Source organism: Hippopotamus amphibius, chromosome 1 (genome assembly GCF_030028045.1).
Source record: "Hippopotamus amphibius kiboko isolate mHipAmp2 chromosome 1, mHipAmp2.hap2, whole genome shotgun sequence".
NCBI classification, from domain to species: domain Eukaryota; kingdom Metazoa; phylum Chordata; class Mammalia; order Artiodactyla; family Hippopotamidae; genus Hippopotamus; species Hippopotamus amphibius.
In genome coordinates, this window is record NC_080186.1 from 194448698 (window position 1) to 194463296 (window position 14599).

The 14599-nt window shown below is 36.8% G+C and overlaps 1 protein-coding gene across 1 annotated transcript in view; it reads left to right on the forward strand.

Moving 5' to 3' along the window:
• Positions 1–2922: 2922 nt before the first annotated feature.
• Positions 2923–14599, forward strand: part of SLCO6A1 (solute carrier organic anion transporter family member 6A1) — a 78552-nt gene continuing 66875 nt past the window's right edge. The window contains exons 1-3 of the mRNA XM_057720160.1: positions 2923–3256; positions 8582–8842; positions 13788–13973. Of these exons, the coding sequence (XP_057576143.1) occupies positions 2923–3256; positions 8582–8842; positions 13788–13973 (781 nt within the window). The remainder of the gene's footprint in view (positions 3257–8581; positions 8843–13787; positions 13974–14599) is intronic.

Genomic DNA, 14599 nt, shown 5'->3' on the forward strand with positions numbered 1-14599 from the left:
GGTTTCTGATGTTATAATTTTTTAAAAAATTAATAGCTCCATAAGTTATGTTCCTATCTTTTTCTGACTTTCTTTAAACTTCCCTAATCAGGATGAATTTTTACCAGCTTGACTATGGTATGTTTAGGTGTTTTTTTCTTTGTATTTATCTTGCTTGGAGTTTTCTGAGAGTATATGGTTCTATGCCTTTCATTAGTTTTGTAAAAGTTTGTAACCATTATATCTTCAAATAATTCTTCTACCTTATTTTTCTCTCTGGTACATCAGTTATACATATGTTAGACAGTTTAATACTAATTTCTAGAAATTGTATATAAAAGAATATTGGAGACTGATGTATTTATATCTAGAAATGATGATTCTTCTTTTGTTTGGCTATTACTGTAGGTTTGTCAGTGTTGACAGAAGTAGAACTGGATTTGGGTTTTGTTTTTCCTATATTTATCTTCAATGCACCACAGGGTTAAAATTCTTCTAATGGGGACTGCAGCTACCTTAAGTATCATGTGGAACCTGGAGTACTTGAGGGTTTTGGTTACTACTCCATCCTCAGCTTTCAGGCACCAAAGATTGGGTCTCCCTTTCCTCTCATGACCCACTTATACTGGTGGAATATGCTATTGCTTTTTACTCACACAAAACTCATAATGGAAACAGGGAATAAGCTCCCCTGGTCCAGCCTCTATCTTAGGTCCTGGGTGCCCAAGCCTCGAAGGTTGGACTTTGCCTTGTTTTGGTGGCAGTCCTTGGGAAGTAATGATGCTCTTATCCCTCCTTCTTTGGAAGATAGTTTTTATTTCTACCCTTCCCTCTGGTGGTAGCCAACTTTTGGGTGGACCACAGGACAGGATGGTTTCCAGCCCCTTCCTCAATGACAAATGGCTTTTGTTCTGTCCCTCTCCCTTAACATCTAAACTTTACCAGGGGTTAGGGGGCAGGAATCTCAGAGGCAGAACTTCTTTTGCTTTGCATTCCAGAAGCATCAGGAATACAGAGCTGGAGGGTACAAGGATAAGCCAGTATTCCTGCTTCTCCCTTAATGGCAGCCTATCACCATTAAATGCTTTCTTCATTGAGGAGAACTCTCTTACCCTTTTGAATAACAAAGATCTGGTAAGTGGGTGTAGATTCCCCCTGTGTCTGAGGTTCCTAAGGTTTCTAAACTGTTGTGCCAGCCCTTACTTAGCCTTTACCTATTCATTAAAATTTCAGATGTTTTCTTCCTATCTTCTTTTATAGTTGGTATTACTCCCTTCTGTGCTCTGCCAAAGATGAAACAGTTTGTGAGTCTCATCCTTCCTCCAAAGTGTTATCCTTGGAATCATTTCACCTGGTTGCTTTGCAAATAGCTCTAATGGACTCAAAAAAGTGATAATTTTTTATATTATCTAGCTTTCTTTTTGCTGTTTTCCTTTGGTTATTGTTGTTGTTAGAGTGGGGGTAACATTCAGTTTGGTTCTCTTTATTTTGAGTAGAAGCAAAAGTACTAGTACCATTTATTTTGATCAGAGCTTTTGCATTCTGCTCTCAGGCAGTGTCCAGTCTGGTACCAAAGCACAAGAATGAGTCCAATCACTTTCCTACCTCCTAGGCTTTCTGTTTCCTTTATGCTTATTAATGTCATGAAAATATAAAGGGAGACTCCTAGGTGGGTATTATGAACATGGGATAACTAGGACATTGTTCCTCTGTATGTAGTTACACATATTTGACAAATTAAGTTTCTTTTTATAGGCAATGGGCATTCCATTCACCAATGGACATATAGCTCTGTTGAGGAAAGCCCGGCCTCAGGTCAGTGGTGGTGTCTGTGGTACCTTCCTCCCCAACTCTTCTCAGCGATTTTTCCCCCGGTATACCAGCTCCAGTACCATCTTAGCAACACAAAAACTTTTTGAAGAGCTGGATTGTTTTGGTAACACAATGTCTAATCCATGGAAGGAAAGACAGTTTCATTTCTCCTGGAAAGTCAACCTCCTCATATGTTTGTCCTGAATAACTTGTATTTCTGCCTAAGAAAAGAAAACCAATAAGAAATTGCATTTTCACATAAAAACACACGTTTCATATCCTGGTAATATTGTCTTCCATTCTTTCTTTTCAGAAAGATTTTTGTATCAGAGAAAGTACACTTTTTTTTCATCTTTGCTGGTTTTCATTCATTTGCTCCTACGTGAAGTGTTTTACACATAGAAACTATTGTCCTAGAAACTTTATCCCTAGTTAAGAACAGAAAGGATTATTATTTTCCTCCCTAAATAGGGGAATGGGACCTAGCATGTGATTTACTTTCCCAGGTACGAAAACAACCTTTCTAACTGAAAGGAAGTTTCTTTTTCATGTCTTCTGATTTCTCCTGGTCATTTAAAAATTTTCAGGTTGTTTCTAGTGACATCATCCAGTTCAAAAAACACCACGATAAAGTAAGTCTGGGTAAACTAGGAGACAGTTCCACTCTGCCATCACTGAACATTTCACTTTCCTTGCTTCCTAACGAGAAAGTATTAAATAAGTAGTAGCATCCTTTGATACTAGCGGATCAAAGGATCTAATGGATCCTTTCCATTAGAGACACTCTGGCGGCCCCTGTCTAAGTAGTTCCCCACGTGGAAGCAAAGAAGGAAACAGCCCTGGAGATTCTCCCAGGGCAACTGTCAACCTCCTCGCGGGACGTTTGCCTCCCGCCCAAGGAGAAACGTTCCCTCTGGAGGTTTGGGTTGCAGGCGCCCCGGGGGCCACCAGTTTCTAGACGTCCGCGCCGGCAGGCTTTCTCCTTTGAAGCAAGGAAAGCAGGCCGCACCGCGCCTGTGGGGACCGCAGCCTAGGGCCGGCCCCCCCCGCGCCGCCGCCCTGCGCCGCCCAACCTCAGCCACGACGCCAACGTCAGCCACGACGCCTGCCTCAGCGGGCCGCGGCGGAGCCATGCACGAAGCCCTAGTGGAAGTGGAGCCCCAGGCTGCGCAGGCCCAGCCTGCCGAGAACGCCATGCCCTCGGAGGCCGAGGCCGGGAGAGCCAGGAAAAAAAACCCGCTTTTCAGGATCTTTCCAGCTGGCCTGATCAAGTTCAGGAGTTTCAAAAAAAGGGAAAGAGACCAGGCCGGGGCCACGCCCCCCAGTATCAAGAAGGTACGAGAAAAACAGGAAGAGAGTTTGGAGGGGCCCTGCGGCGTGGGCTGTATGGTTTTCCCCTGCTGTCAGCGTTTTAACAACATCCGTTGCTTCCTGATTTTCTTCTGCATCCTGGTCACCTCTCAATGTAAGCCTGAGGTGGGGGCTGGGTAGAGGAGAGGTCGTTCTGGTGCCGGCCGACGCGGGGCGCCAGAGGGTTGCCTGCGCTGGGGAGGCGGAAGAGGGACCAGGTGTGTGGGGAGAACCCTGCCTGGTGTGGCGGCCCCGCTTCAACTGGCTGGGCTCTCCAACGTTCTCCAGGTACGTCTGGAATCAAAGCGGGTCCAGCGGGCCACTGCCTGGTGTACTTCCCGTCATCAGGCACCTGACTGACATAATCCTCCCGCAGTGTGGGGGAAAGGGGCCTGGCCTCCAGGTGGCCTGATGGAGGGAGGGAGGCTGAGTCATTTAACCGTTGTTCGGTCACCAGCCCTGAGAAGCTTGGTCGTTCAGGGCTGAATCACTTGGGGGATTGAAGTAAAGTCGAAAACAGTGTCTGTGATCACCAGGTTGTTTCTGCTTCTACCCACAATTTTGAGACACACTGGCCGAGCCACGTCCCTCCTGGATCTTGTTTCCTTATGTGTGAATTGAAGAGGTGGGGTGGGACCTCAGACTGCATCAGAAAATCCAAACTCAAAGGTGTTTATCTTTGCCCATACAGTTTGAAGAACAATGTGAATTTGAATGCCTTTAGAGGAGGCATATGTTTTCTACTTGGCCACAGTCCTCACCACTCCTGTTACACCTAGATTCTTTACCAGCCTGTTTACACTGATGATATTGGAGTTTGCCAAACATGATCTCTTTTTGCCCTAAATTACTGTGTCTAAATAACTTCAATAAAAAGGCTATATGTGATAAGCACCATATGAGAGGAATAAATAGTCAACAATTTGTTTCTTTTGAGAAATCATCAAAGAAGTTTCTTTGAGAAAGAAGCATTTGAATTATGCCTTAACAAATAGGTACAGTGATAGCCAGGGATGTAGAATATTTATTGAATAAGGAAATGAATGAAAGTGTTTTGGTAAATAAACTCTCAGATACAGGAAAGCCTTGTTTCAGAATGGTGAGTGACAAGTTTGGCTGGATGATGGTTTCACTTAACCACCAAAAACGGTAATTATATTTATTTTATTCATCGTGTCTCCCCAGGGTCTAATATAGTGACTGAGGCAGAAAAGACAATAAATATGTATTGAATACATAAATGAATTATAAAAGAAGAAAAAGACAAATTGTGGCCACATTTTGAAGGTCTTTAAATACCATGCTGAGAATTCTGAAAGGATATTAAAAGGTGTTTACTTCCCATTGATGTACTGAGTTAAGAAGTCAGGTGCTTTACAGGCATCATCTCATTTAATGTAATCTCCTTATTAGATGGGTAATGTGGAGCCAGTGAAGGTTTTTAATGAGTGGTTGCAGTGAATGTTTTTTAGCTCTGCTACTTGTTAACTGACTTCATACAGATCATTAGCACAGTTTGGGTATAAATACTGAGTCATTCATAAATGAATTTATGAATGCATAAATTCATATCTTCATTTTCCATTTATGAATTCATCTATTTATTGCTACATTTTAAACAATTTCAAACATACAGAAAGGGTGCAAAGGCAATACAAAGAATGCCTGCCTCCCCTTCACCCAGATTCTCCAGTTGTTTGCATTTTATCACATTTGTTCCTTCACCTTTTCTTCCCTATACATATAGACTTCTTCAGATATGGTGCCCCATCACTGCTGAATACTCCAGTGTGCATCTTCTCAAAGTGAGGATATTCTCCTGTTTAACCACCTTACACTCCTCCCAGTCAGGAATATCAGTGTGACACTACCATCATGTTGTGAATTGGTAGCCCCACTCACATGTTGTCAACTGTCTCAGTACTGTCTCTTCTTCCTTTTTGGTCCCAAATTCTATCCAGGAACATGTGTTGCATTTAGTTGTCATATTTTAGACTTCTTCTTTAGTCGGCAACAGTTCCTTATTCTTTCCCTGTTTCTTATATCCATGCCAGTCTTAAAGTATATGAGTCTTTCATTCTGTGTGTTGAACTTTGACATGGGTTTTTTGGGTCATTCCTTATTGCCAGACTCAGGCCATGCCTGTCTGCCTGCCTCCCTCTCCCTCTCTCTCCCCCAAATCTGTGGTTTGTCTTTTCATTTTCTTACTTGTGTCTTTTCGATGAAAAAAGCGTTCACTTTTGTTGAAGTCCAGTTTACTAATTTTTTATGGTTCATTATTTTTGGTTTCTATCTAAGAAAGTATTGCCTAACTCAATGTCATGAAGGTTTTCTGCTTTGTTGTCTTCTAGAATTTTTATGGTTTAGCTCTTATGTTTAGATCTCTGATCCATTTGGAATGAATTTTTTGTATGCGTATGGAAAGGGTCAGGAATCATTTTTTCCATATGCAAACTTTATTCCAGCATGATTTATTGAATATACTGTGTTTTGACCCATTGCATTAACTGGATACTTTTGTTGAAATTCTGATCCTTCCCTGAGTCTTTTTCTAGCCTCTCTATTCTGTTTTATTGAAGTATGAGCTATGTCTAACTTATGCAAATATTGTATTGCATTGGTTACTCTGGTTTTATTATATGTTTTGAAATCACGTATTTCTCTGACTTTGTTCTTTTTAAAAGTTGTTTTGGCTATCCTAGACACTTTGATTTTGCACATTAATTTTAGAATTAGTTTGTTGAATTCTGTAAAAAGCTTACTGGAATTGTTCAATGGGCTCATATTTATAGTGACAGTTGCATCAAAGATAGAGTTTATGTGAGAGTTGAATGCAAGGATTTATCTTCACCAGAGCTGATCTGGCTGTTCCATTTTTGAGTGCCTGAATTGCCACTAGGAAAATTCAGTATAATCCAGGAAATAACTCCATTCCCTAGTGAAACCAATCAACTACCTGGAGCCAGGTTGATTGTGTTATCTGCTTCTATTATAGAGTGGGCAATAATTTCTCCTCACTGAAATAGATATTTATTTTAGATCTGGATTCTTCTATCACCACAATTCTGCCAGAACAACTATAATTGGACTTAGTGAATGCCTCATATACCATCATAATCTTCTTATGTATTATCACATTACTTTTAATGAAGGAACTTGTTTTACAGCAGAAGAAGTACATCAGGAAGTTCATGTTCATGGAATTCACTGGTCTTACTACATAGCTCAATAACCAGAAACTCTTGGCCTTATAGATAATTATCATGTCCTATTGAAGACTCAGATGAGGCTTCAGCTAGGAGACAGCAATCAAAAGTTTGGGTACTGTCCTATAGAGTGAGGCATGTGCTTTACGAAAGCAACCTATATATGTTATCTGAGATCAAGAGGAAGAAGATAAGGTGAATAATGGAAGAAAGAAGTTATAAATATCAACTGTGGTCTCATAACCATTTAGAGAAATAAAAACTGTAGCAACTATGCATTTTTCTTATTTGTTTTATGTGTACAAACACACAAACATATATACATTTGTGTGTGTATGTGTATTTCAATTTTTAGCTTTTTCTCTTCCTCTTTTTCTTACTGCTTTATAGAAGAGTATTGTGGAAGATAACTTTACGAATTTGTCTCTAAGTTACAAAATATTCCTGAATTGGGAAAGGAATTAGTACCTCAGCCCCAGAGACGGACACAGTTACTGACAGAACATTCCTTGCCTTGGCTAGTATCCTCCTTGGCCACATTTAAAATGAGAGTTGAAGAAAATTCTCTTAGGTGCAGCGGAGTTTTTATATCTTGTTTTTTGCTGATCTTGGCCTGTTAAACTGCTGTGGTTCTGAGTCTGATTATGGTTTCTTTTGTGGTACAGTTCCTTCACAGATTTAGTTAGGCCTACATCTTTGCTTAATTATTTATTTACTTATACCATTAATACCTTTCTATACCTTTTATATCTTGCAAGTTAGTTTTTATGTTAAAAACACATTCAGGTTTGTGATTGAACAGAGAAGGGTTAAAATTACCTTGAAATGGATATGGTGACTGAACTATGTGTCTCCCTTTTTGAGGAAAAAGTGAGAACATCTTTGTAAGAATGATAATTGCAATATGTTTGGCAGATGCATGATTATGTTGCTATTAATTTGGTATGGAAGTTTAAATATGGGAAGAAGGGTAAAAATGTGTCCTGCGAAGTCCAGAGGGTGAACTCTTCAAGTTTCTTGTTGGCCATACACTCCATTGTTGCCCTTCTGGACTCACTCCTATTTCCAAGGGGACTGGCAGCCTATAAACTACATATACCAGACTTCCTTGCCAGCTGGCTTCCACTTAGGTGTTGCTGGTAAGAGGCTAGGGCATTACGTTGAAAAAGGGGCAGGGGAAGCCTCTCTCTTTTTTCTCTGTGTATTCTGGTGATGATTTTGGCAGCAGCAGCAATACTGGGTAAGTGAAGGCTCCTGGATTTATAGTCAGGAATAAATAAAGCTCTATCAGCAACAACAGTGGCTGATGCAGCAGTACAGTGCTCATGGGCACTGGCTCAAGCAACTACAAGAGCAGCAGAAACAGCAGGTGACTGTGCGGTAGCTAGCTTCCATAGCATTAAGAGGTGTGTGGATCCTAGCTTCCTACAAAGAGGTAGTGATCGCAGTTCCAACAGCAGTAGCAGCAGCAGTAGCTGTCACTGCTCCAGCAACTTTAGTGGCCTATATGAGTTTTGATTAGTAGCTATTTTTTTCTTTTCACACCAACAAATGTATTATTTTTGTAACCAATCTGTATATCAATTTCTTTCTCTTTCAGTTATTTAGTATGTTTATGTTTCCCAGTTGATGCTGAGTTATAGAAACACACATATATGATACCATTTACTTAATGTTCAAGAACATGACAAATGATATTCTATATTGTTTGAGAACATATATATAAATTGTCAAAAAAGCGTTAAAACGGCTCAGAAATGGTAAACTTGAAATATAGAATATGGGTTATGGAGTGGTAGAGAAGAATGTGTTTAGGGAGTGCATGTTGGGTTTCAACTACTTTGATAATGTTTTATTTCCTGTTCTGGATAGGAGATAAGCAAATATTCATTAGATTGTTATTTATTCATTTTTAAATAATTGAAACATAATACATTAAAGAGCGGTACTGAGATGATTCAAAAGAGCATATTCTTCAGTAAATTACTCATAACTATAGTTTAAAAAGTTACAAAAATTTAATTAGCAAATATTTCATAGAGGTTAAGACCTATTAGTGTTTTAGAAAAGGAATTATTAGGTACTTATAGATCTTAAACATTCAGAGTAATGTAAAACAAACTTGTCATTGCAAATTGTTTTGTTTTTTAATGATTATAATGATGATCTATTTTGTCTTTATAAAGATAATTTAATGCATATTGTTGCTTTCTTTTTTTCTTTTTACATTTTAGGTATTGTGTTTGGTCTAGTAGATTTGAGCACTGACAGTTTTCAGAAGGAGAATCATCTGAAAACCGCTGAGAATTTAGTGTTGTCATTGACTTATGATATTTCATCTTGCCTGGCAGTAGTGTTTATAGCATACTACGGAGGGAAAGGAAACATACCAAGATGGATTACAGTTTCCTCCTTTTTAGTAGGATCTGGATCACTTTTATTTGCTTTTCCATACTTTCATGGTGGAAATTATAAAATGAATGTAGAAATTGAAGGTAAGATTCTAAATGATACTATCATACATCAAATCATTATTCATTTAAACCGTTGGCTCTAGGAACTTAAAATAGACTGTGATATTTATCTGTCTGTACATTCATTCATCTGTATCTATTTATATGACTAGGTTTATTAACTAATTAATGTAGCTCCCTAGTAACATATATATTATTCCCCCATCTTCTCATAATCATATAGCCTTTCATCTAAGAGATGGGCCTAGGAAAATGAAAGAATATTTTGGATGATATTTGGATGAAATTGGTTTTCTGTTATCAATTTTAATATATTTTATAAATCTTTTGAGAACTTCAGTAATTCCTTATGTCTTCCTCAATATACTTTAATTGATCCCTTTATTTTGACCTCAACATATATATACACAAGTATAGAGACAAAGGTAAACAAACTAACACAGACATACCCAAAAAATCAGAATTTTTCTAGCTACTTCTACCATTTCAAAATGGCTGCTCTTTGACGTAGGACTTCAAATCTGAAAAGATTGGTAGCTTCTTTGCTTTATTCATTTTTTGATTTATTCCACAATTTTTTGCTACTCCTAGTAGTTAAAAAGACTATTTGAAATTTCATAACACTATTTCTGACACTTTTGTGTCAGGTACTTTCTTGTTGTGTATAGGCTTATAAAAGTATTGGAATGCGTTTACCAATTTTGGGAACTTTAAACTGGGCTTTAGCAAGAAATGATGGAAAAGGCATGAGGATGTCTCTATATATTTGTATATAAATGTTCATAATGTTTAAAAGTATGTTTGTGATGTGTGTTTACAATATAAATAATAATACTTCCTATTAAATATAATTTATATAATATATTAAGATATTTAAGATATCAATATATACTATGTAATTCATATTATAAATAATATATTGATATATATCATATGATATATATCATTTTAATTTATGAAGTATATAATATTCACATATATTTATAATCTGTTTATTATATTTATAGACTATATGTAGAAAAATACATTTATTAATTTGTAGAATATATTTGTAATATATTTAGTGTATTTGTAGAATTGAATTAGAAGATGACTTATGGAAAGAAGAGAATGGAGGACACTTTACTCCTATTCTTCCCTTAACACTGCCCTGGTCAGAAAGGGTGTAAAGTTAGGAAGCACTGCTTGAGACATTAAAAATGCTGCTTGATGAGTACTCAGGAGTAATGAGAGTAGAAGTAGTATAGTCTTTCTTTGCGTCTTCTTTATGTTATCTAGATTTTACATATTTTATTTTCTGTTTGTGATTAGGAACACGCAATTTATCTAACAACAACCATTCAATGTATTTATTGGGTCTGCTTGGTGTTAGAGAAGCAGAAATAAAGTAAATGAATGGTCTTTGCAAGTAAAAGTGCTCATTTCATATACCTATCTATGCAGATATTTTACTCATTTTGTTTAAAAGTTTACTTCTTACATAACTAATTTTCTACTCTGTGTCCACACTTCAGTTTATATATGTATATATTTTTAATTTCTGTATTTTATTCTTTCATCTTCTTTTGGGGGTGGGGAGTCCTTCTCTTATTCTTTTCTGAATATCTCTCCTATTCTATTCTCTATTTTCCCCAGTTAACCTGCCATACTCATATTCCTGTATGACTGGCCTGAACCTTGGAGCAGTCCATTTACCACAACTTTACACTCCCTTTCTCTCCCCCCTCTACCCGAATCTCAGTTTTCTGTACTCATGACAAATTGGTCTTCAGCTCCAATGTGTCAACTAACATGTAGAAATCATATTCAACCAAATCCTTGAGAAGTTAAAACTGATTTTCTCCTCTAGTTCATGCAAACAGTTGTATCACACTCTGATCTTTAGTTTCTAGATCTCTACATATAATTGAACACCCAACAAATCCATGGTTGCTGTGCACTGTCACTTTACTAAGAACTTCCTGAGTATCTAGTATCTCACTCTCTGATTATATCCACTAATTCTTCTAATTCATTCATATAACAGAGACACCAGTTCTTTCCTTTCATTGGAACCTTTGGTATATTGACATCTACTTTCTCCCTTTATCAGATTCTCCTTGTTACTTTCTTTCATTTGTAGCTTATTTTATGTTCCTTAATATGACACGTAGAATATTTCAAACATACTCTAATCACTATACTAAGCTCTCTGTCCCATTGTCCTTTCTCGTTTGTGGTCTGGAAAGCTTTTGATCCAACCATGTGCCTTTCTTTTGTATACCTGGGCTGTTGATGAGTGTTTTAGAGAAAAATCACACAAGAGAATAGCTTAGTCCCACAATGAATTTGTTACTTTCAACCTCATTTATACTCTCAAATGGATCCATTCCCCTGACTTTTTTTTCAGTTCCCTTCTATAATTCACAACAAAGATTTTCGATTTTCCTCATGTCTTAGTTAGTTTGGGCTGTTATAACAAAAATATCATAGACTGGGTGGTTTAAAAAACAGAAATTTATTTCCTCGCAGTTCTGAGGCTGATCCAAGATCCAGGTGCCTGCTGATTCACTTCCTGATTATGCTCTCAAATAGCTGAGAGAAAGGGAGAGGGAGAGCAAACCCTCTGTCTCTTCTAAGGGTACTAATCCCATTCATGAGGGTTCTATCTTCAAGACTTAATTACTGTCCAAAAGCCCCATCTCCAAATACCATCACATTGGGGATTAGGATTTCAACATATGAAACCCTAGACATTCAGTCTATAGCATTTCACTTAATTCTTATCTTCTGTGTTGGGTGGAAAATACATGCTATAATAGAAAATTGCCTTAATTTTTTACCTTGGAAATTATAATTTCCACCTATAATTTCATATTGGCATTCTTTACTTCTTCCTTTCTGTTAAAATGGAAGAGCTATCCTCCTGCTAATCATCATGTCCTCTTTTACCTCTGTGGGGATTTTATTCCATTGATTTATCTACTCTCTCCTCTTTCTGCAAATTCTCCTTCTCTTTTGGTTCTCACTTATTGGCACTTAAATATGCTCAAATTTTTTCCCAACAACAGAAACAACAGCAGACATAACCAGCAGTCTTCTTTGTATCACTTTGCACAACCTCCTCATTTTCATTGACAAATTTTTGGAAAGCCAAAATGCTTTCTTGCTTTATCTCATATTCTTTACTCAGTCCACTTTAACATGGCCTCCACCATAAACACTGCAACAGCATTATTTTCACCAAGCCATCAGCATAATTTGTTATTTAATATAATTAAAATGTTTTACTCATTATATTTCTTGAACTGTCACCCTTCTTCTTGAATTATAGTCCAAACAAGGGATTTTTTAAAGTGAAGAAGGGCACTAAAAGATAAGTTTTATCCTACTGGTGGAAAACATTTATTTTCAGATATTGGGAATAGGAATCTCAGGACCATGATCCTTAGGAGAAGGGAAGCAAGTTGAATTTTCTAGATGAGTAGTAGATTATGGACATATTTGATTATCAGGAGGGTGAGGGACCTACTTGAGGTTAATAATCATGCATTCAAAGTGAGATTTGCATCATTGTGTGTTTCCCTCCAGCCACATTCAACTCTAAAAGCATAAGTGTAGGGTACGGAGAAGAGTTTAATTTGACCAGGGCTGCAATTTTCCAAGGGATTGCATGATATGAAAGAGAACAAGAGATTTAAAAGTGTGAAGATGGCAATGAGAGAAGTAAGGAGATGAAGGGGACATTGAGATAGTGAAAAGGAGCAGGATAAATGGATTTATTATAGGTCCTGGTAGGTTTTAAGGAGTGTAGCAACTGGGTTACTAGAAGGAATGATCTGGAAAGATAGCGTTTGGGTGTAAGATGCTTGAAATTGCAGTTGGGGAAGGTATGTAGTTATTGTTTCTGAAAGTTTGAAATGAGAAGCAAATGTAAGTGAAGTACAAATACATGGATGGAGAGGAGTTCAAGGAACTAAGAGGCTAGGGTGTTGGAAATATCAGATTGATACTGATATTACCACAAGTTAATATGTCTGTGTAAAATTGAATCATCAGCATTTTGGATCACAATTCTAGAGACCTTCTCCCATTGGACATGGGATCAAGTAGCATTCGCTGTGGATGCTGAACCAGCTGAAAATTTCCATTTGTGTACTATTTTGCAATCTATACTTTTACCAGTTTTCCACTTTTAAGAGCATTTGTTAAATTCCAATCAAAATAGACACAATCAGAATGATCTAATAGCATTGCCTGGACCTACCAATCTAATAATAAATGTAATTCCAAGAAACATTTATTTACTATTGATCTACAGCTATGTGAATTTGAAAAAGCCTAAGAAATAGACTGTCACCTAAAGGAATTTAAAATGTAGTACATTACCAGATAATGACTAACTCTAACAGAGAGAAATTTTTTTCTGTGTAATGCTTTGTCCGTTATGCACCTGTATTCTAGAAGTTAGGGGGTCTAAAATGGGAAACTATTTAGTGACATGAAGTTAATGTGAAGACTGCTGAAGAAGTGGATCTAGAACTAAACTCAGAAGGTAATCTTTAGTAATTCAGATAATTTAGGATATTAGAAATACTTTTACCCTGGGGTCAAAACTCAGGCGTACCAGAGGCCAAATTTAAGAGGAATACGTGTGTATGTGTGTTATGTATGTGTTTATGTGTATGTACTTATGCACACAGAAGTATGTATATACATATAATCATGCATACACATTTATATTTGGTCTTTAATATCTCCATCTTATCTAGTATTCCTACAAATTTTCTTTTATCATTGCTTTTTTTCTGAGAACATGATGATTGTAAAACTACTACATTCACTATAAATGAAATGTTCACTAAAATAAAAGCAAAATGGTGGAAATAGCTTATAAAGGGTAAAACATTTCATAGAAGATACTGCATGTTTGTTGTATATTTAAATTTTAACTCATTTAACAAAAATATAATTATCTTTTCAAAAGATATTTGCCAAGAAATGAAGATGTTCAAGGCTTGCAAGACAGCTTCATTATCATTCCAATCAAAATATATGACTTTCTTCATCCTTGGGCAGAGTGTGCAAGGAATAGCAGCTATACCTATTTATGTCCTTGGAACAACCTTTATTTATAACAGCGTTGCCACACACTCAGCTGCTATTTATCTAGGCAAGTTTTTTCCCCTTCTACTGTGACTTTTACATATTTTCATCCGATCAAACTATTTAGGCTGCAGTTCATTTCTCTAGGGAAAAAGAAATCTCAAATTACCAGATTAAATTGCTCGAGTAGTTGTATCTTTAAACTTTAAGGATATAGTGGGATGTTGCTGCCATCATGTCCATAATGGAATAGAAACGTTGTTTATGCTTCCTCAGAGCTAGATTCAGTGTGGTGCTGAAATAATTATTATTGTACTAAGCTCTTTACATATATTAACTCAGTATTTTGGGGGAGCTTTGATATTTTAAATGAAATATATTTTAAATGAAATTTCATTATATTTTAATGAAAATATAATGTCTATCCTATCAAGGAGAGGAATAGTGAGCTATTTAATTAACTACAATGTTGTATTCTTTATTTATAGTAGTTCATGCTAGTGTATTTTATAATAAGTAACCCTGGGGCATATCTCACAATAATCTGTATCTCTTTATATTGTAATAGCTTCTGGTCCTGTTGGAGCATCTACTTATACATGGTTATCTAACTGTCATTTTTGAAAAAAATTTTAAGGTTGTCTTTACATACTTATTGTGAAGGTGACGTAACAGAAAATAACATTTTGCACC